Genomic DNA, 22,207 nt, shown 5'->3' on the forward strand with positions numbered 1-22,207 from the left:
CTCCCGGAGGCCGCGGGCGGTCCTCCGCTGACGTCGGTGCGGGAGCGGGCCCGTGGCGAGTGCGGGGCGGGGAGCTGCCCTCGGGTCGCCCTCCTCCAGGCAGCTCCAGTCCGCGGCGTCTGGGAAGGAAGCTGGCGCCTCGGGCTCCGACGCGACCCCCGATCCCTCTGACCCAGAGTCCCCGTCTCCCCGCACCCTCCCCGGAGCGCCCCTATTTCTTACTGTAAGCCGGGCCCATCCGACTTGACTGCAGCCAGCAAGTACCGAATCCCCGTGGACATTCTGAATGGTCCTGTGATGGAGGAGGGTGCCGGGGCTCGGAGGAGGCAGTTGCCGTGGAAACAGCCGTGGCGCCGGCCGCGTTCCCTCGTCCGCTCCCAGTCCTGCGGCGCGGCCGGCCTGTTAGGCCCGCGGTGCACGCGTGGCCGGCACCTGCCAGGGGCGTATGCTGAGCGCTCCCGCCGGCTCTCGCCCGCCTCCCGCTGTCACCGCGTCCTGCTTTGCTCATCTAAATTAAACGCTCCTGGAATAGGTCCCATTTCTCATCTCCATTGACCCCGTGGGTCTTTCCCCTCACCCCCCCCGCCCTGTCAGTTGCTCGGGTACTTGAAACAGCCTTCGGATTGGGCCCCCAGCCTTCAGCCCCACCTCCCTCCTGCCGTCCTTCATGTCCCTTCCTAGATTTATGTTTCAAAGTCCAAACCCAAGTACATGTTTTAAAACTGTAATACCACTCCCTGGCATGCAGAATAACGTTATAGATTTACACTGCCTGGGAATTCTTTATGGATTGGTTATTTTCTCCAACTTGTCTCTGGTCCTCCTCCCCTAGCTCTCAGTGCACCACTGGTGACAGTTCTCCTGGGAACAAGCCATTTTTCCTCTTCTGTACCTTTTGTAAAACCATCTTCAGCATCAGTTTTATTGGACATCATTGCCAACAGGATATTTTGTGTTTTAGCAAAAATAAAAAAAAAATAAAAATCTTCTTTGTTGCCTTTCTAATAATTACTCTGTGTCCAGTCAAGATTTTTAAATTCCTTTACAAAAAAACACCTCTTTAATAACTGTATGAACTTGTAAAAGAAGGCTTTCAGAAATATTTTTTCATGAAGTAGCTTGTTAGTAAGATCACATACATACACAAAAAGTTTTTTGACTTGACAGCATAAATTTTGACAGGTAAATTTTATTGTTTGGGGTTATTTCCTGTGTTCTGACTTTTGCGAAGTATTTTATTAGGTAACAAGTACATCACTGATAGTAATAATTACTTTGTATCACTAATCATTGCAGTGAAAGTAAAACTCTCTGTGATTTGCATCTGCCGCTCCTGCTAATTTCTGATGTAGTGACTTAGAGGACAGTTGAGTGAACATTCACTGGGTGCTGCTGTGTTTCCAGGTGGGAGTGACATCACAGAAGACCATGAAGCTGCTGCCGGCCTCCAGAGGCAGCGCTCCACAAAAGGTACTGTAGAGATGCAATTTCTGTACCTCTCCTTACTGCACAGAGAGGTTTGTGTTTCTTTCCTTATTGATAAACTGTTCTTTTTACAATGCTACTGTGAAAATGGCAATGAAGTTCTTTAGATTAGAACACAGGTTGAAATATCAAGTGACATTTACAAATAGTCATTTTCTAGAACATTATAAGTTTACTAATGACCCAGTGCATGGATTCGTGCACATTGAAAGGAAATTTATTAGAAGGTAGCTGGGCGAGATGGGCCGGGCACACTCTGGAGCCAGCCTCCATAGTCCCTCCCCAGCATCTGCGGAGTGAGCAGGGGTCCATCTGGCAGGTGGGGTCCCTTGGTCTGGCCCTATGGGGATGGGGCCATAACCATCTCTCCGACATCCCCTGAGGGGTCCCAGATTGCAAGAGGGCACTCTGCAAAGTTGCTGTCATACAGGGTGTGGAATGCAAATACAGTGTGCAGTAAACCAGATTTGGGGCGGCAGTGCCTCAGCAACAACATAACCCATGGCTAAAGGTGGGATTGTGCTGCCCCTGAGGAACTGGGGTCTCTCCTCTCTGGTTTCAGGGTGCATCACCCGAGAACTGCTGCTGCCAAGTCACTGCAGTTCCTGCATTGAGCGTCTGCCCCCTGGTGGTCAGTGCGTGTTATAGTGGTCAGTCAGTCAGTGGGACACTTAGCATATAAACCTTTTGTCTATATAGAGTCTATATTATAGACTATATATATAGATTATGCACAATTAGTAAATAGTATAAGCAAACTTATTAAAATCGTATTATGTTTTTCTGGAATAATTTATGTGTATACGTGTGTCTGCCAGGGCAATACATTTTATTATAGAACTAGAGGCCCAGTGCACAAAATTCGTGCACAGGGGCAAGGGTGTGTCTCTCAGCTCAGCCTGCACCCTCTCCAATCTGGGACCCCTCAAGGAATGCTCTCACAATCCAAAACTGCTGGCTCCCAACTGCTCGCCTACCTGCCTTCCTGATTGCCCCTAACAGCTTCTGCCTGCCAGCCTGATCACCCCTAACCACTCCCATGCCAGCCTGATTGATGCCTAACTGCTCCCCTGTCAGCCTGTTTGCCCCCAACTTCCCTCCTCTGCTGGCAAAGTCACCCCTAACTGTCCTCCTCTGAAGGCTTGATCGCCCCCAACTGCCCTTCTTTGCAGGCCTGGTCCCTCTCAACTGCCCTCCCTTGCAGGCCTGGTGCCTCCCAACTGCCCTCCCCTGCTGGCCATCTTGTGTCCACATGGGGGCAGGATCTTTGACCACATGGGGCAGCCATATTGTATGTTGGAGTGATGGTCAATCTGCATATTACTCTTTTATTAGATAGGATAGAGGCCTGGTGCATGGGTGGGGGCCAGCTGGTTTGCCCTGAAGGGTGTCCCAAATTAGTGTGGGAGTTCCCTGAGGCATGGGGCAGGCCGCCTGGACAAGGGGCCTGTGGTGGTTTGCAGGCCGGCCATGCCCCCTAGTGACCCAAGCAGACACCCTGGTATCTTGAATTTATTTTCCTTCTACAATTGAAACTTTGTAGCCTTGAGTGGAGCCAAGCCTCCTGCTCGCTCAGTGATGTGAGGGCAGCCATTTCTGTTGGGGTTTGTGTATCTTCTATAATTGAAACTTTGTAGCCTTAAGCAGAGGCCTGGACTGGCCAGAGTGTGCGCAAAGCTTGGCTTCCTCCATTGCCTGGGAAACCCAAGCCCTGCTCCTGCTCTTTGTGGCTGTAGCCATCTTGGTTAGATTTATTCGCATACTAGTGGGTGTGGCTCATGGGCATGGCTCATGGGCGTGGCTTGTGGATGTAGTGGAGTGATGGTTAATTTACATATTACTCATTTATTAGGTAGGATATCAAACATATCACATTTAGCCCTAGCCGGTGTGGTTTAGTTGGTTAAGTGTTGCCCCGTGCACCTAAAGGTCCGCTGTTCACAATTGGTCAATGTTTCTCTTTCTCTTTCCTTCCTCTCTCTCTCTAAATCAGTAAAAAACATGTCACATTTATTGGTGTTACTGATCTCATCAGAAAAGTTAAGAATTTTGAAGCTATCAGTCTCACAGTGGCAGATACAAGTTTTCCAAAATACTGATTTTTACTTGAAAGCTCAAACTTCACCATATTAGCAAATATTGTCAGTGGTTTTCCTTTGAAATAATAAGCTCACTTCTGTCAGGTTTTTTTTTTAAGTCCATGAAATACTTGTTAATAACAAGTGTTAATAACAACAATTGCTGGTTATTCTTTCATTGTTAAAAATGTTGTTCTTTGAGCAGAAACTGCTTTGGCTCAGTGGATAGAGCATCGGTCTGCTGACTGAAAGGTCCCAGGTTCGATTCCAGTCAAGGGCATGTACATTGGTTGTGGGCACATCCCCGGTGGGGATGTTGATGTATCTCTCTCATCATTGTTTCGAGCTTTCTATCCCTCTCCCTTCCTCTCTGTGAAAAATCAATAAAATATATATATTTTTTAAATGTTGTTTCTTGAAAAAAAAAAAGGATAGTGTCCCTTATCACTCAAACAATGATAGAAGTGCTTTTTGTGTATACAGCAGACATGTTTAATTCACACTTCCTATTTTTTCACACTAAATCTTAAAAAGGCATGTATTCAAGGGTCCCGATTTAATAAGATTTAATTATTTTTATTGCTTTATCCATGACATTCTTACATGAAACTAGATTGTTTTCCCCTTAACTCTCATTTGATGATGGAGATCACAGGTTACTGATATTATTTCCCTAAAAGGTTCTTGTTGACTTCCATCTGTCTAGGAACCCATTTAGGAATAATACAACTACTCAAGAATTTGTAATAGATTGTTGTACAAATTCTTGAGTAGTGTATTGTCAAAAAATCAAAACCTTAAATATGTGTTTTTTCATCTTTTCAAAGATCTATGAATCTGAAAATGTGCACATAATTATTTGTGAATGCTCATTGCTCTAGGGAGAAAGTCCACATTTTCATCAAATACACAAAGGGGTTTGTGATCCCCTGTAGAAAGTTAAGAATCAGTGGCTTAAGAACAAAGTCTACACAATATCAACGTTACTATATTTGAGATTCATTTTATGTCCTAATAGTAGGCCAATTTTATGCTTGAAAAGAACATTTATACTTGGATTCTTAGAATGAGTGACTTATTTATTTACACACACACACACACACACACACACACGCACGCACGCACACACACACACACTCCTACATATATAAATAGACCAGAAGCCCAGTGCACAAGATTCATGCACGGATAGGCTTCCTAGGCCTACCCGGTGACCAGGGCTGATCAGTGGGGTGACCAGCAGTGTGATTAGGGCCCCTGCTCAAACCTGCATTGGCTGCCCTGGTGGTACCTCCCCCCCCCAGCAATGATCAGGGCCTGCAGGCTGGGGGCAGCGCCTGTGTTGAGCATCTGCCCCCTGTGATCAGTGCATGTGATAGTGACTGGTTGTTCTGCAGGTCATTCCACAGTTCGGTTGATTTGAAAATTAGGGTTTTATTATATAGGATGCTTATATATTAGATCAAAAGTAATTGTTTTTATAATCTATTTCTTTTGTCTTCTTGATCAGTTGCTGAGAAAGAGATGTTAAAATCTCCCTTTCTACTTATTTTTCTACTTATTTCAGAGTAATTCATTGGCCACATTGGATAATTGTTCATTGCTAGAGCTGGGTGATGGATACATGTGAATTCATTATGTTATTCTGTGTACATTTGCATATGTTGAAAATTTTCCATTAAAAAAGCTTTAAAAATAGCCGAAACCGGTTTGGCTCAGTGGTAGAGCATTGGTCTGCGGACTGAAAGGTCCCAGGTTCGATTCCGGTCAAGGGCATGTACGTTGGCTGCGGGCACATCCCCGGTGGGGGGTGTGCAGGAGGCGGCTGGTTGATGTTTCTCTCTCATCGACGTTTCTAGCTCTCTATCTCTCTCCCTTCCTCTGTAAAAAAATAAAAAAATAAAATAAAATAAAATAAAAAAGCTTAAAAAATATCAAATCAGTGAGTTACCGTTTATTTGGTAATGTTTTGAAAATTAATCTTAAAATGTTCTTATACTTCAATTAAGAAAAAAAGAAATGACCTCCCTGCCATCTCTGTCCCTATTCTCTTGTGCTTTTACATTGTAGGAACAGAACATATGACCACCTCCTTCCATAACCACTCTCCATGGCCTTCTATAATAGTTAGCCTTTTCTATGATTCTTTGGAGGATTAATTTTTGAGGGGGTGTCGTAGATTTTCTGATTTCTGCTTTTAAAATCACATTTATATATTGAGAATATTGTTTTCTCCATATATAGTTAATAGGAAATAATAATAATAATAATAATAATAATAATTGTAGATTCTTTTCAATCTATTACAGGTGGTTATTGGAGATCATGAAGGAGTAGTTTTGTGCTTTGGCATGAAGAAAGGAGAAGCAGTGGTATGTACAGCATTTTTAGGGGAAACAGTAATTTCAAAAGAGAAACACACCATTTATTGAATAATTCTAGGTTAAAAATTTTCTAAAGTTCAATGAAAAATGAGTTGTGAGGAAAATAGTTATATGAAGTACGAGGCTACAGACAGCACAAGAGTCATTTGTCGGCTGTTTATAAAACACCGTTGGCAGCCTGCGGTGATTTATTAGTTTTGTGTGCTGAGTAGTAAATTACTGCAAACTTAGGGGCTTAAAACAACACACATTTATTATCTCAGTTTTCCTGGGTCAGGAGTCTGGGCTCAGAATTTCTCATGGCTGTAATAGAGACGTCAGCCAGGCCTTCTCCTTCCCAGAGCCCAAAATCCTGTTTCTAAACTGGGTTTTTGGCAAAATTCAGTTCCTTGCTATTGAAGGACTGAGGCCCCCACCTTATTGCTGTCTGTAAGCCGGAAGGGGGGGTGTCCCAACTTCTGGAGGCCCCGCAGTTCCTTGCTGTGGGCTGCTCTCCCGGGCCCTCTCACAGCATGTGTGACCTATTGCTCGGAGCAGCAGGAAAACCTGCCAAGTCTCTAAGATGCAGGCTTACATAACATAGTGTTCATGGAGTGACTGTCCATCACCTTTGCCACTTCATGTAACCTAATCAATATCATATCCACAGATCATAATTTATAAGTAATGAGTTTGAGATGGGAAGTCTAATATTCATTATACTTTATATGGGATTTACAAAAAGATAAAGTTAAAACTATCAGAAAAATTATATTTCTATTATTCACATAAACTCTCAGATGTTTAATTTTTATTATTATTTTTTTAAATCCTCACCTAAGGATATTTTTCCATTGATTTTTAGAAAGAGTGAAAGAGAGAGGGAAACAGAGAAATACCAATGTGAGAGAAACACATCAATTGGTTGCCTTCTGTCCTGCCCAGGGAGGAGCCTGCAAGTGAGGTATATTCCCTTGATCATTACTGAACCTGGGACCCTTCGGTCTGTAGGCTGGTGCTCTATCCACTGAGCCAAACCAGCGAGGGCATCCTCTCAGATATTTTAAAGTCACAGAAGAGAAGAATCTGATGCCAGTAATAAAATAGAAAATAAGGAAGAAATTTTTACCAATGTTATTTCCCACTTAATAGAGAAGTAATAAGTATGTAGTTATTTATTCTACTGACATTTATAAAAATTATAAAGAAACTAGAGAGGTTTGTTTTCAAAAGATTCAGTGTAACAGCATGTTACTCTTGTGAAAATGCAGATTCTCATCTGTAGATCGGGGTTGGGCCTGAGATTCTGCACTTTTTACCAAGTAGTGATGGAATGCCGCTGTTCAGTGAACTCTACTTTGAGTTGCAAGGGTTTAGATTTTAATGATGTCACTGAAATATGTGTAGGAAAAATATTACAAAATTTTAAGATATTTAGAAAAAAAAACAAAAAAAACCAGAAGACCTACTGAAATCATTTGCATCTAAAAGTATTTTTCTATAGTAGAACTATCTATAATATTTTTGTAAATTTATAATCCCAGCATATTTACAATAAAAGAAAATGCTTTTAGTAACTTTGTCTACTTAATTTCATCCCAATGATTCCTGCAGGCAGTGTTCAAGACTTTACCAGGGCAGAAGATTGCAAGACTGGAGCTAGGAGGCATTCTTAACACACCCCAGGAGAAAATTTTTGTTGCTGCAGGATCCGAGATTCGAGGCTTCACAAAAAGAGGAAAACAGTTCCTCTCTTTTGAAACAAACCTCACTGAAAGCATTAAAGCTATGTATGTTTATTCTCTTCTTTAATATTTCTTTTTACATTTTTAATGTCTTGGAAAGGTGACAAACATTTGATTAAGTATCATATCGAAACAGGTTTTCTGGGAAATAAAATTGACTAAATGTATTTTATTTATTTGGAAATTAAATTTGACCTTGAATCAATATAAAATCAGTGGGTTATTGAAATGTTTTCTTGTTAAGGCTTTTATAGTATTTATACATTTATTCTGTTTTCTTTTAATATATTTTATTGATTTCAGAAAAGCAGGGAGGAGAAAGATAGAAACATCAATGATGAGAAGGTATCATTGATCAGCTGCCTCCTTCATGCCTCACATTGGGGATCAAGCCTGCAACCCAGTCATGTGCCCTGACCGAGAATCTAACTGTGACCTCCTAGTTCATAGGTTGATGCTCAACCACTGAGCCATGCCAGCTGAACTACATTTATTTTTGACTGGTTGACTCAGTTATGATTTATAATCAAGGGATAAAAGAAAAAAGTGGAAGAAATCTCTAGATATTTTACCGTATTTTTCGGACCATAAGACGCTCCAGACCATAAGACACACCAGTTTTTAGAGAAGGGAAATGAAGAAAAAAAGATTCTGAAACAAATAGTGTCCTAAAATATTTTATGTGCATTAAAACCCAACATCACAGTCATAAATACATGTAATCAACCCTGTAAAGTAAACAGCAGCATTTAGAACCATTTTAGAGCCGGGCAAGCACACAGAGACCACACAGAGCCGGGCAAGTAAAAAAACTTTTTTTTAAAGTATATGTGTAGGCTATATTTGGACCATAAGACGCAGGGACTTTTCCCCCCCACTTCTGGGGGGGAAAAAGTGCGTCTTATGGTCCGAAAAATACGGTAGTTTCTGTTTGTTTGCTGTCTCTGATAGTTCCAGTTTCAAGGTAGCATCATTTTCTTAGAAGGCTAGCCGTCAAAGTTGATGACTACCAATACGGTATAATTTCAGGTGAATCAGGTAAGACTCTAAGTGAAAAATAGCTCTTTCAGTGGTTTCCTGATGCAGTTAAAACTTTAGATTTTGAATCTTGGGAAGATCTTTAAAGTTCAATCTCATCTACTGTTTCTCAAACCTGCTACTTAGGAGAAGCCCCTAGAAACTTGAATCAAGAGATTCCTTGCCTGGCCAGCATGGCCCATTGCTTGAGCTTTGACCTATGAACTAGGAGGTCAGGGTTCAATTCCCATCAAGCACATCTCCTGGTTCCCTAGATTGTAGCTTGATCCTCAGTAGGGGGAATGTAGGAGGCAGCCAATCAATGATTCTCTCTCATCATTGATGTTTCTGTTTCTCTCCCTCTCCTTTCCTCTCTGAAATTAATTTTTAAAATATATTTTAATTAATTATCTTAAAAAGAGAGATTCCTTGTCCTATGTTGTACCTGCAGAATCAGAATTATTAGGAGTAGATTAAAGAAAACAGTTCTTCGTCTGAATCTGATGCAGCCACTATGTGTAAGCAGCCAGACCTCGGTTTGAAAAGCACTGATTCAGTCCAGAGTTCTGTATACGCGCATACCCTGACTTCAGGGCTGGAGAGCTTGAGCTTGGTGAGATTAGATAAGAAGTGAACAATGACGTGGAAGTACTTCAGTGCTTTAGCAAAATACAATACTTTTGAAATGCTTTTGTAGATAGACATGGCCAATGAGGATTGTGAAATACAACAATCAAATAATACAGTAATTATTAGCATACCTCCACACTTGGAAAGCTGTGTGGAGCCCTATCTGGTTTGGCTCTGAAAGGTCCCAGGTTTGATTTCAGTCAAGGGCACATGCCCAGAGTGCAGGCTCAATCCCCTTTGCGGGGAGGAGAGGAATGCAAGAGGCAGACAATTTTATTTTATTTAAAATAAAAATGTATGCTGAAACTGGTTTGGCTCAGTGGATAGAGCATCGCCTGCGGACTGAAAGGTCCCGGGTTCGATTCAAACCTTGGTTGCGGGCACACCCCCTACTGGCAGCTGATCGATGTTTCTCTCTCATCGATTTTTCTAACTCTCTATCCCTCTCTCTCTTCCTCTCTGTAAAAAATCAATAAAATATATTTTTTAAAATATATTTTTAAAAAAGGTATGTGGACAGAGTTGGGATGATAAGGAGTCTAGTGTTTTTTTAATTTTTCTTTTTCTTTTTTTAATATTTTTATTGATTTCAGGGAGTTAGGGAGAGGGAGAGAGAGACAGAAACATCAGTGATGGGAGAGGATCATTGATCGGCTGCCTCCTGCAGGCCCCCCACTGAGGATGGAGCCTGCAACCCATGCACGTGCCCTGACTGGGAATTGAACCTGGGACCTCCTGGGGGTTTTCATAGGTCAATGTTCAACCACTGAGCCACACCAGCTGGACAAATTTTATTTTTCAATTACAGTTTATATTTCACGTTATTTTGTATTAGTTTCAGGTGTATATCATAGTGCTCAGATAGTTATATAGTACTTCACAGAGTGCTCCCCGCAACATTTCCAGTGCCTGCCTGGGGCCATGCATAGTTCTCACAACATTGCTGACTACATTCCCTATACTGTACTCTCTATACCCATGACTATTTTGCAATAAGGAGTCTAGTTTTTATTTTTTTTAAGTATATTTTTATTGGTTTCAGAGAGGAAGGGAAAAGGAGGGAGAGAAACATCAGTGATGGGAGACAATCATTAATCAGCTGCTCCTGCATACTTTCTACTGGGAATTGAGTCTGCAACCCATGAATGTGCCCTGACCAGGAATCGAACCATGACTTCCTGGTTCATACGTCCACACTCAACCACTGAGCCACACCAGCTGGGCATTTCTTTTTGAGAGAGAGTGGAAGGGAGGGGGAGAGACAGAGAGAGAGACATCGATGTGAGTGCGACACATTAATTGGTTGCCTTCTGCACACACCCTGCCCAGGCCTGCGATTGAACCTGCATCCAAGGTACGTGCCCCTGACTAAAATAGATCCCAGAACCCTTCAGTCCACGGGCTGACACTCACCCATTGAGCCACACTGGCTGGGGCTAGGTGTCTGGTTTTTAAACTGTTTTTACTGGAGTGGCAGAGGTGGATGAAAAGGCTGTTTCCTTAATTTTTGAAAAATTACCTGAAAATCCACATTTTTATAAGATTGCATAAGAAAACAAGGCTATAACTTAAAAATATTCAATAAGTTACCACTCCCACATGCCTCCTGGCTTAACATTTCCATGTATCTCACTTTGGTCATCAAATAGTGATTGCCAAGTAGTAGTTGGACAATGTAATGCAAATATAATGCAGATGGATTTCAAAATGAAATTTCAAATAAAAAAAGATGTGGAATTTCATTAGGTGGATAGAAATAAGTTGCAGTGTCACAAAGTAAGGCCACCTAAGCAATAATTAAAGAAGAGAAAATCAACGAGGGTCATTATAGGATAAGGAATAATCTTAGTATCAAAAAGTTTTAAGTACACCTTAGAGGCGAGTAGGTGAATCTTTCAAGTAAAACCTCAGTAGCCCTAACTTGTTTGGCTCAGTGGACAGAGCATCAGCCTGCAGACTGAAGGGTCCCACGTGTAAGTCCTGTTGAGGGCACATGCCCGGGCTATGGGCCCAATCCCCAGGAGGGGCGTGCAGGAGGCAGCCGATCAATGACTCTCATCATTGATGTTTCTATATATATCTCTCTCCCTCTCCTTCCTCTCTGAAATCAATAAAATATAAAAAATTAAAAATTTATAAAAAAAAAAATCTCAGTAACCTCTTTATGATCGCATGGTAATAGCAGAAGTGGAAGATACACAGTAGTCTATCAATTTTTTCAAAAAACTTCAGCTCCTCCGCTGAAAACTGGATTCAGTCTTGCAATTTAGAACATAGTTGTGATTATTGCCTAAATTGTAATAAATATAGTTTGAAATGCACTTGTTTTCATTTCTTTTTTCAAGATAAAATTCTGATGAAGGCATTTTTCCCACTGTTATCATTTAAAATGGATTCATTTCAAATAGCCTAGGCAATACGGTGTTGTAGTAAGAAAGCTAACGCTAGCATTAAAAACTACCTGAGTTGCAATCCACTCCACCCTACAAGGTGTGCACCATGAGGCAAGTTATTTAACACTTTATTATTCACCTGTAAAAAGGGATGGTAATGGTCCTTAGTTTACACAGTTCGAGGATTGAGCTAATACGTGTAAATCACTTAGGGCAGTGCTTTGCACATAGTGTGCATTCAAAACCAATTACTTTTGACACATTTATCTTCAGATATAGATGATTATCATTATCTTGTCTTTGTTTTCAGTTTTCAAAATCAGTGTAATACCAAAAAGCTAGAAATTAAGTGGGGAGAGATGAAAAAACATGTTTAAGTTTGTGATAAAATGATAGTAACACCAGATAAATAAGTGTTTATTTTTACATGTGCAAAAACATTAATTTTTTATGCTTATTTTTAAAAATATGGATGTTTTAAGGTACTTTTCTTGTCCTCAGGCACATATCTGGTTCAGACCTCTTTCTCAGTGCGAGTTACATCTACAGCCATTATTGTGACTGCAAAGACCAGCATTATTACCTTTCTGGGGACAAAATCAACGACGTCATCTGCCTCCCCGTGGAGAGACTCCCTCATATCACCCCGGTGCTGGCCTGCCAGGACAGACTCCTCCGAGTGTTACAGGTTGCTATTTGCATCTTTATAATTTTTCATTATTAGATAAATAACTATTTTTTAAATATATTTTATTGATTTTTTACAGAGAGGAAGGGAGAGAGATAGAGAGCTAGAAACATTGATGAGAGAGAAACATCGGTCAGCTGCCTCTTGCACACCCCCTACCGGGGATGTGCCCGAAACCAAGATACATGCCCTTGACTGGAATCGAACCCGGGACCTCTCAGTCTCCAGACCGACGCTCTTCCACTGAGCCAAACTGGTTTTGGCTAGATAAATAACTATTGATAAATAATATCTACTTAAATTATTTTAGTGGTTACTACCATTTTAAATGTCCTAATTAAAATTATATCTGGAAATTTTTTAAAAATGCTTTAATTTATAATTAATTTTGTTTACTTAAGGCAAATGTGTTCAGATCTTTGGTAAGTTTTTAGAGAGGCATATGTGGACAAAAGGGTAATTTCCTGCTCCCTCCCCTCCCCCCCACTTCTTCCCACCCCTCCTTATCCCCCCTACCTCCCACCCCCTACCCCCGTCGCACTGAGCTAATATAGTCAGAATGGGGTTCCTTTTTTTTTTTTTTTTAATATAGTTTATTGTTTTTTTACAGAGAGGAAGGGAGAGGGATAGAAAGTTAGAAACATCGATATCGATGAGAGAGAAAGATCAATCAGCTGCCTCTTGCACACCTCCTACTGGGGATGTGCCCGCAACCAAGGTACATGCCCTTGACTGGAATCAAACCTGGGACCCTTCAGTCTGCAGGCTGACACTCTATCCACTGAGCCAAATCAGATGGGCCAGAATGGAATTCCTTAACTACAAAAAACCGTCCCAGTTTTTCTTTTTCTTTTTTATTCCCCCTAACTCTCCCCTCTCCCAACAAATAAAATTAAAGGAGGAAACTGGTTTGGGAAGAGGTTCTTGGGCTTTAACGGTGGATATTGAGACCAGGGTTGCATCATTTGAGTTTACCTACAGTTTATGACAGTATATGGAACAGAATAAGCACTCAGTAAATATTGGTTAGATGAGTGAATGATAGAGGGGAAAATTAAAAGCCATAATTGGCTAAAACAGCTGCTTACAGCCATTGTTACTAGTAATAACTGTTATAATCATGTCAACTATGTCTTCCTAAAAGGAACTTTTTAGCCCTGGCCAATGTGATCTCGTTGGTTGGGTGTCGTCCCGTGCACTGAAAGGTTGCTGGTTCGAATCTGGGTCAGTGCACATGCCCAGGTTGTGGACTCGGTCCCCTGTAGGAGATAGCAGCTGCTCTCACACTGATGGTTGTTTTTTTTTCACTCCTTCTCCATTCCTCTCTCTCTAAAAATCAATAAAAATATTCTTTTAGAAAAGAAAGTAACTTTTCAATAAAATACACATGCTGAGACCCATAAAATAAAGTATAAGTGCAAAGAACATGTAACTGGTGGATTAATTGGTTCAGAAACAGGCCGATGATAGTGCAGTTGAACGAAAGTTGAGCTGTTTATTCTGGGCCACCCTTGGATCTAATGGTCAGATGGCCATTTCTTGGCACCAGCCCTTGTATGAAAGGGAAGTCCAGTGGTCCTGGGAGGTTTTATTTTTCTCCAAGCTGAATTAAAGTAGTATTGAAGGTCATTCTAGAGACTGGAGAGATTCATTTCTCCCACACCGTGCTCCCAGATAGGAGTCCTTTGAATAGGACCTAACTTGTTTTAGGAGCTGGCTGGTGCTTGATTAGAGACTGATGTGGCTGAATTCTAGGATTCTGCTCTGTTTATAAGAAGAGCTCCATATGCTTATTGGAGAGGGGAATCCCCCCCCCCCCCCCCCCCAGGTTTTATGGAAAGCAAAAAGGTGTAGTCTTTCCTCTTCTCCCTGCTCCCCGTTTGCCTTGCTAGGCGGCTGCTGCACCAGAGGTACCTTTTGTGTTTGTATAGTTGCTAGAGGCCGGGTGCATGAAATTTGTGTGCTGGGAGGGGGGGTCCCTGCACCCTCTCAGTTTGGGGGCCTTCAGGGGATGTCTGACTTCAGGCTGAGTGGTGCTCCACTGACCACCAGGGGACAGCTCCTGCATTGAGCATCTGCCTCCTAGTGGTCAGTGCATGTCATGGTGACTTGTCATTCCACTACTTGGTCAATTTGCATATTAGCCTTTTATTATATAGGATATGTAGATGTCTACACATTTTGTAATGTTATCCTATATAATAAAAGCCTAATATGCTAAGTGTCTGGTCATTCATTTAACCAATCAAAGCATAATATGCTAATGATATGCTAAGGCCACTCAACTGCTCACTATGACATGCACTGACCACCAGGGGGCAGACACTCCGATTGGAAGATTAGCTTACTGCTGGTGTCCAGTTCATTAGGACTGAGTGAGACGGGCCGGACATGCCCTGGAGCCCTCCCTCAGTCTCTCTGCGGTTGGCCAACCTCCACATCCCTCCTGGGCCCTGTTCGTGCACTGGTAGGGTCCCTCAGCCTGGCCTGCACCCTCTCACAATCTGGGACCCCTTGGTGGATGTTGGAGAGATGGTTTTGGCTCGATCCTGCAGGTTAGGCTAATGGACCCCACTTGTGCACAAATTCATGCACCAGGCCTCTAGTTTTAAATAAAAAATAAAGCAAATTGCTCTCTTATACAATATATTCTAAATGTATTTAAAATTTTTACTCTAATTTTGCTAATTCTTATCATTGAGTGATTTATCATAGTTGTTCTTTCCATGTGAGTATGAGTACCTCTGCCTCATTCTTTAGAGTTTCACAATTACTATGCACTAAATAAAAGCATTACAAGTGGCAAAATGGAAAAAAAGACAAAAGGACCTAACTTGTTTCCTTATCTAAATAGCAGGTCCTGCTGCCTCTCAGTGGACGAGTTTTGGAAACACCCAAAGGCAAGGCCAGAACTTTTCGTAGGAAGTAACTTCAAGCCTGTCCATACGTTTGAATGTGCTCTTTGTTAAAGGACAGAAGCAAAATGTTCTTGGTAGTTTTGTCAGGAAAACTGACCAGTGTTAGTTTTTCAGACAAACAGAGGAGTTAAAATGAAAAGCATTGAAAGTGGAGGATATTTTAAAGATTTATCTTCTGGATCATTACACTTTATATATATTTTATTTTAAAATGAAGGAGGTCACCATTTGATTCCCAGTCAGGGAATATGCCCAAGAGGCCTGCTCAATCCCCAGTAGGGGGCATGAAGGAGGCAGCCAATCAGTGATTCTCTTTCAACATTGATGTTTCTATCCCTCTCTCTCCCTCTCCCTTCTCTGAAATAAATATATATATTTAAAAATAAAATGATTAACACATGCAAAATTGCTAACATGCAAGTTAATATTAGCAACCTAATTTTTTCTGCAGTTTTATTCCAGAGTTCATTATGAGTATTGCTGTTATCTCTGAGTGCTTATGTTGCTTTAAATTTGTATTCTGGCCCTGGCAGGGTGGCTTAGTTGGTTAGCTGTCATCCTGTACACCAAAAGGTTGTGGGATCAATTCCAGATCAGGTCACATACCTAGGTTGCTGGTTTGATCCCTGGTCATGTGCATATGAGAGGGAACTAGTTAATGTCTCTTCTCCCTGCCTCTCTCTAAAAATAAATTAAAAATAAAAAGAACATACCCTCAGATGAAGATTTAAAATAAAGAAAAAACTTTTTTTTTTTTTTTTTTTTAATATTGTATTCTGTTTGTTTTAAAATACTTGTTCTCCTTCAGGGATCAGATGTGATGTTTGAAATTGAAGTTTCTGGCCCACCTACTGTCTTAGCTCTACACAATGGAAATGGCGGTAATCAGCATTTCACTTTTCACAATCATAAGAGAGTGCCTTATGTGAAGTCAAGATATTTCAGGTTCTTAATTGTTTAACCAAGTGAAAATGGGAACTTGTGGAAGGAGCTTGAACTAGAACTGAGATGATTGTTATCTGACAACTTGCCAGCCACTAACAGTAATGGATTATTGAACTTAATTTTGAGTGTTCACATCTTAAAATTAGATAAGGAAGAGTTTTACCTCTAATGGTTATACAATTATGTGGGTATATAACCATCTTCTCAAATTAAGTTTTCTGTCTTTATATATTAGTTTTAAAATGAGATTTTTATCTGAAAGTCAATATATGTGAACTATATATGTGAAAATAAATACTTTAATTTTAAAGAGATGAGTTGTGGGGTAAGCATATGTTGGCTTTAACTATGACTAGGTGACTCTGGAGAAGACATTTTGTTTGGAACATCAGATGGAAAACTTGGGCTCATTCAGATCACTCCACCCATGCCAACACACAAGTGGGAAATTCAAAATGAGAAAAAGAGGGGAGGTATGTTTTTTATGTTGTTCGGATTCTGAAATTTTGGTAATTATTACATAAAGTATCCTAGATTATATAGTTCATTCTCTTTTATTCATTCAGAGTATGTATTGTATATAGCAGTCTTGGCAATTCACAGAGCTACCTCAGCTGTATTTACTATTTGTTTATTTATCGGATATATCAAATTTTTTATATAATTTGTTAAAAATAAGTCATGTTAATCGTAATTTGGAATGGATTGGCTTTTATGGGCTAGTGTCCATTTATAATGTCATTCTAAGCTCAAATCCACTTTGCATTGTTTGGTGTAAGGAATACATTAGAATTTAGGAGAACTTGGTTTGAAGCAAAGAAGTACAGTGGCTGAGGGAACTATTCCTGTTTTCTCAGGAATATTTACATTCTAAGGGTAACTTATGTCTGACTTGGTAGGTAGTGAGATGGCTATTGATAAGGACAGCATCATTCATTCATGTATTTATTCCTTCAACAAACACTTGTTAGGGGAGACAAAGGAAAAACAAATAAGATAGCTTCAAGTAGTCACCTGAAGAATCTATAACAGGGAATGATGGGTAGAAGGAGGAGGGTTTCTTTAGACTGAGTGGGTAGTCATGGAAGGTGTCTTATAAATGGTGAAATTTGAGCTCAGATATGATTGATAAGAGAAGGAGTTGGTCAGAAGACTTGAGGCAGAGGTAAACGTGGTTCATTTGAAAAGCATTCGGAAGACCAGTGTGACTACATGCCTTAGCATGGCTTTAGAGAAATTAGAGAGGTAAAGAAGGGCTGAATCACGTAAGTCTTTGTGAGACTTAGAAAAGGTTTGAATTTTAATCTATTGTAAGTGCAGTGGGAAGTCAAAACAAAAAACCCTCCAGGGAGAATGAATTTTGAAGGAAGCAGGTGAAAACTGGAAGCACGGAAGTCAGCTTGGAAATTTTGTTGCTGTTGTTATAATTTCTCCTGGTCTAGGCTCGAGATACAGTAGCCTGGACTAGGCTAATGATAGTTGCAAATGGAAAGTTGTAGGTAGCATTAATAGAATTTGCTAATGTGTTTGTTGCCGAAGTGAGAAAAAAAGAGAAGAATTAGAAATGTAGTCTAAATTTTGGCCTGAGCATCTAGGTGGTATCAGACTGAGATGAGGAGAGACTAGAGAAAGAGCATTATTATTGACGTGTGGCAAAGGAGGTGCCAGGAGAGTTTTGTCGGGGGCTTGGGAAGTTTGAGGTGCTGATGTCTCAGAGAAGATGCTGAGGAGGGACTTTGCTATGTAAGTCTGGAGCTCTGGAGAGAGGCCAGATCTGGAGGTGGAAATTGGGGCACCTTTGCCCTGTAGACTATATTTAAAGCCTTAGAAATAGATGAATGGGGAGAAAAGAAAAGGATGGGTACCTGATTATGCTCAGTTATTTAGTGATTTTTTTTTCCTCCATTCTAGTTTTTAATTCTTACTTGGCTTAAACTTAACTATAATATTTTTATTAATAACTTCTCTTTTCATTTTTAAAGGTATCTTGTGTGTTGACAGCTTTGACATTATAGGTGATGGAGTTAAAGATTTGCTTGTTGGGAGAGATGATGGAATGGTGGAAGTGTACAGTTTTAATAATGCCAATGAGCCTATTCTGCGCTTTGATCAAGTAAGTTTATTGTTAAAGACTATGTGCCTCTTACTAGTCAAATGACTAATTATAGACATGACTGTGATGGTTGGGTTTTATTAAATGAAAATATTAAAATCTTGGGTTTGGCTTAAAATATTTCTGCTTTGATTCTACAAAATCTTCTCTAGACTACTCATGTGTTGCCTTCAAGGTGAGTAATAAATTACTCTTCCATTTGGTTTCTAAATATTTTATATCTAAGTAGTTTGCCTTAGTTTCTATAATGCAAAATAGATTTCGGGAGTAACATGTTTGGGTTACGTAAATGAGACTGTTGTTGTAAGGCAGTGAGGTTTCAGGAGGAAGCTCCAGGTTTTTAGAACAATGTAAACTTATCCTTCAGCAGAGGGAAGAGTAGCTCTTTTCCTTGGGGCTACCTGAAGCTCCACTGTAAGAAGGATGAGTAGGTGAGAATAATTTTTTAGTTCACAAATTTTACATGTCATTAAGCTTGTTTATTCCCAGGTACAGAGTCGCATGAAGAAGTGTTCTGATGACTTTAGATGTGTAACTTGGAAGATGTTGAAATAATTAAACTTTCTGTAACAAAATTTCTTTTATTCTCATCAGCATCTTTATGTGAATAAGGTTAATTAGAGCTTATATCTATGAAAATGAAAAATAGGACAAGAACTGATGTTGACTCCATTCTTATTCTAGCCTTGTGTAAATAATTTTCATTGTGCTATATGAGTAACTTAAAAGAAGAAAATGTTTATTCATCTCATGAGATACATTTCCTATAGAATTTTGCTTTTGTATCAATTATTATTTACTAAATCTTGTATATTTATTTCAATCAATTATGTAATACTTATTATAATGATAGAAATTTTTAATGCTTAGAGTTTTATAATCACCAGGGGGTAAACTCCAAAAACATTTAAATTTATTTTTCTTGGTTGCAAGAAGTATAAAAGAATTTAAAGTATATGACTGTGTTTCATTAAGATAAATATATGTGGCCAAGGGTGGTTTGCTCAGTATTTAGAGCATTGGCCCAGAGATTGAAGGGTCTCAGGTTTGATTCTGGGTCAAGAGCACATTTTACCTGGGTTGCCGGTTTGATCCCCCTCCTCCCTCCCTTCCACTCTCTTTCTAAAAATCAATGGAAAAAGTATACTCGGGTGAGGATTAACAACAACAAAAAAAGATAAATATATATGATGGAAATGGAATGAAAATAAGGGTTCAAGGAGGAAAAGGAATAATGTAAAATTTCCAGCTGTTAAAGAAGGATTTATTTCTCCATTTTTCAAGTCAATGATTGTGCATATAAAGTTCTGGTATTTAGTTTCCTTAGGTTTGATTTAAGGATGACAGTTGTATTTTAAAATGATAATCTTTAAACTCCTAAAAACTACTTTCTTTGTAACTATTTAAAGTTGTGATGAAAACTCTAAAAGGCAACTTAAAATGTATGGGAAGTGGGAATACTTAGTTTTTTTCAGAATTACTTTAGTGGGAACATGAGCAAAAAGTTTTGGAGATTTCTAGTGTGTGCAAAATCTGCTTGTTTAAAATGCACCCATGGCCCTAGCTGGTTTGGCTCAGTGGATAGAGCATTGGCCTGTAGATTGAATGGTCCTGGGTTTGATTCCAGCCAAGGGCACATGGGGTTTCGGGCTCAATCCTCAGTAGGGGGCATGCAGGAGGCAGCCGATCAATGATTTTCTCTCATCATTGATGTTTCTATCTCTCTCTTCCCTCTCCCTTCCTCTCTAAAATCAATAAAAAATATATTTTAAGGAGAGAAACCAAAATGGTGGCATAGGTAACCACCTAACTGCAGCCTCACACAACAATTTCAATAAAATACAACTAAAATATAAAGTGGACATTATCCAGAACTACAGGAAAGTTGACTGACTGGAAATTCTACAACAAGAAGGAAAGAGCAAACCAGAAGGAAAATCAAAGGAGCTGTAAAAGCCTAAGACACATTGAGTGTGCGGAGAGGACGGAGCCGGAGAGAAGGGACGGCTGAGTGCCTGGCTGGCATTCCCTAGCGGGAAGGAGATAAAAGCTCTGGACAGTGCTGAACCCCAGTTCCGACAGTGCTGAACCCCAGTTCTGAGTGAGACTCTGGGGACCCAGACACATACAAAGGGAATGAGGGGAGCGGCGAAAGGCAGAGCCCCCAAGTGGTGCATATTTTGTGCAGAGGACAGACTGTTGATTGAGCTGCTGTATTGCCCTGGTGGGAAGGAGACATAAGCTTTGGACTGAGCTGAGCCCCACTTCCAACTGAACTGAACCCTAGTTCTGGGCTCATTGGGGGAGAGCCTAGACTGTTTGGTAGCAGGCGAAACTCTAGGGCACCTTTCTTTCAGAGGTGCTTGCAGCGAGTATCAAAGGACACTGAGGAACACTGAGACTCAGGAACCTCTTAGGGCGGGGCTAACCGGAATCCAAGGCTGTAGGCTCCACCCTGAAACTCCGCCCCATCCAAGCTGAGCACAGAGGCTCTTGCAGTTTTCCAAGTCTAGTCAAATAAGGCTGTCTCCTGGCATAGATACAGCTGATCCTCCCACCCTACCAACTCAGGGAAGCAGCGAAAATGCCGAGACAAGGAAACAGATCACAAAAGAAAGAAATGGAGGACAAAAAGCGACTGGATATAGAGTTCAAAACCACGCTTATAAGGTTTTTCAAGAATCTCCTAGAAAAGGCCGATAAAATAAATAAGACCTATGAAGATGTGAAAAGGGATCAACTAGAAATAATAAAGGATCAACTAGAAATAAAGAATACATTCTCTGAAATAAAAAATATTATACAGAGTCCTAAAAACAGAATGGAAGATTGCAAGAATCAAGTCAAAGATTTGGAACACCAAGAGCCAGAGGATACTCCTCCGCAGAAGCAAGAAGACAAGAGAATCCAAAAAGTTGGAGATAGTGTAAGAAACCTCTGGGACAACTTCAAGTGAATCAACATCAGAATTATGGGCGTCCCAGAATATGACAGAGAGCAAGATACCGAAGACATATTGAAAGAAATAGTGACAGAAAACTTCCCCCACCTGGTGAAAGAATTAGACTTACAAGTCCAGGAAGCGCAGAGAACCCCAAACAAAAGGAATCCAAAGAGGACCACACCAAGACACATCATAATTAAAATTCCAAGAGCAAAAGACAAAGAGAGAATATTAAAAGCAGCAAGATAAAAGCAGGTAGTTACCTATAAAGGAGCACCCATACAATTGTCAGCGGATTTCTCAACAGAAACCATGCAGGCCAGACGGGAATGGCAAGAAATATTCAAGGTGATGAATAGCAAGAACCTACAGCCAAAAATACTCTACCCAGCAAAGCTATCACTCAGAATCGAAGGCCAGGTAAAGAGCTTCACAAATAAAAAAAAGCTAAAGGAGTTCATCACTGCCAAACCAGAATTATATGAATTGCTGAAGGGGGTTCTTTAGGAAGAGGAAGAAAATAAAGATAAAAATTATGAACAAATATGTAACTATCAACAAGTGAAACTAAAAGCCAAGGGAATTAAAAAACCTGATGAACAATATTAACTGGTGAATATAATAGAATCAGAGGTATGAAAGGGGAGTGGACTGATGATTCTCTGGGAAAAGAGGAGTGGGGGGTGCGGGAAGAGACTGAACATAAACTGTACACCTATGGATGAGGACAGTGCGGGGTGGGGAAAGCGCAGAGGGTGGGGTGGGAACCTGATGGAGGAACTTTTGTAATAATATGAACAATAAATATTTTATATATATATATATGTGTATATGTATACATATATATATATATATGTATGTATGTATGTATATGTATATATTAAATAA

At 40.3% G+C, this 22,207-nt stretch overlaps 1 protein-coding gene across 2 annotated transcripts in view; it reads left to right on the forward strand.

Annotated features, from left to right (window-relative positions):
- Positions 1 to 22,207, forward strand: part of BBS7 (Bardet-Biedl syndrome 7) — a 51,874-nt gene that overhangs the window by 240 nt on the left and 29,427 nt on the right. For both annotated transcript variants that reach the window (XM_045586014.1, XM_036450270.2), the window contains exons 2-8: positions 1,405 to 1,470; positions 5,873 to 5,935; positions 7,541 to 7,716; positions 12,213 to 12,399; positions 16,126 to 16,198; positions 16,619 to 16,735; positions 18,245 to 18,375. In XM_045586014.1, the coding sequence (XP_045441970.1) occupies positions 1,405 to 1,470; positions 5,873 to 5,935; positions 7,541 to 7,716; positions 12,213 to 12,399; positions 16,126 to 16,198; positions 16,619 to 16,735; positions 18,245 to 18,375 (813 nt within the window). The remainder of the gene's footprint in view (positions 1 to 1,404; positions 1,471 to 5,872; positions 5,936 to 7,540; positions 7,717 to 12,212; positions 12,400 to 16,125; positions 16,199 to 16,618; positions 16,736 to 18,244; positions 18,376 to 22,207) is intronic.

This window comes from Pipistrellus kuhlii, unplaced genomic scaffold, assembly GCF_014108245.1.
Source record: "Pipistrellus kuhlii isolate mPipKuh1 unplaced genomic scaffold, mPipKuh1.p scaffold_m20_p_21, whole genome shotgun sequence".
In the NCBI taxonomy this organism is placed as follows: domain Eukaryota; kingdom Metazoa; phylum Chordata; class Mammalia; order Chiroptera; family Vespertilionidae; genus Pipistrellus; species Pipistrellus kuhlii.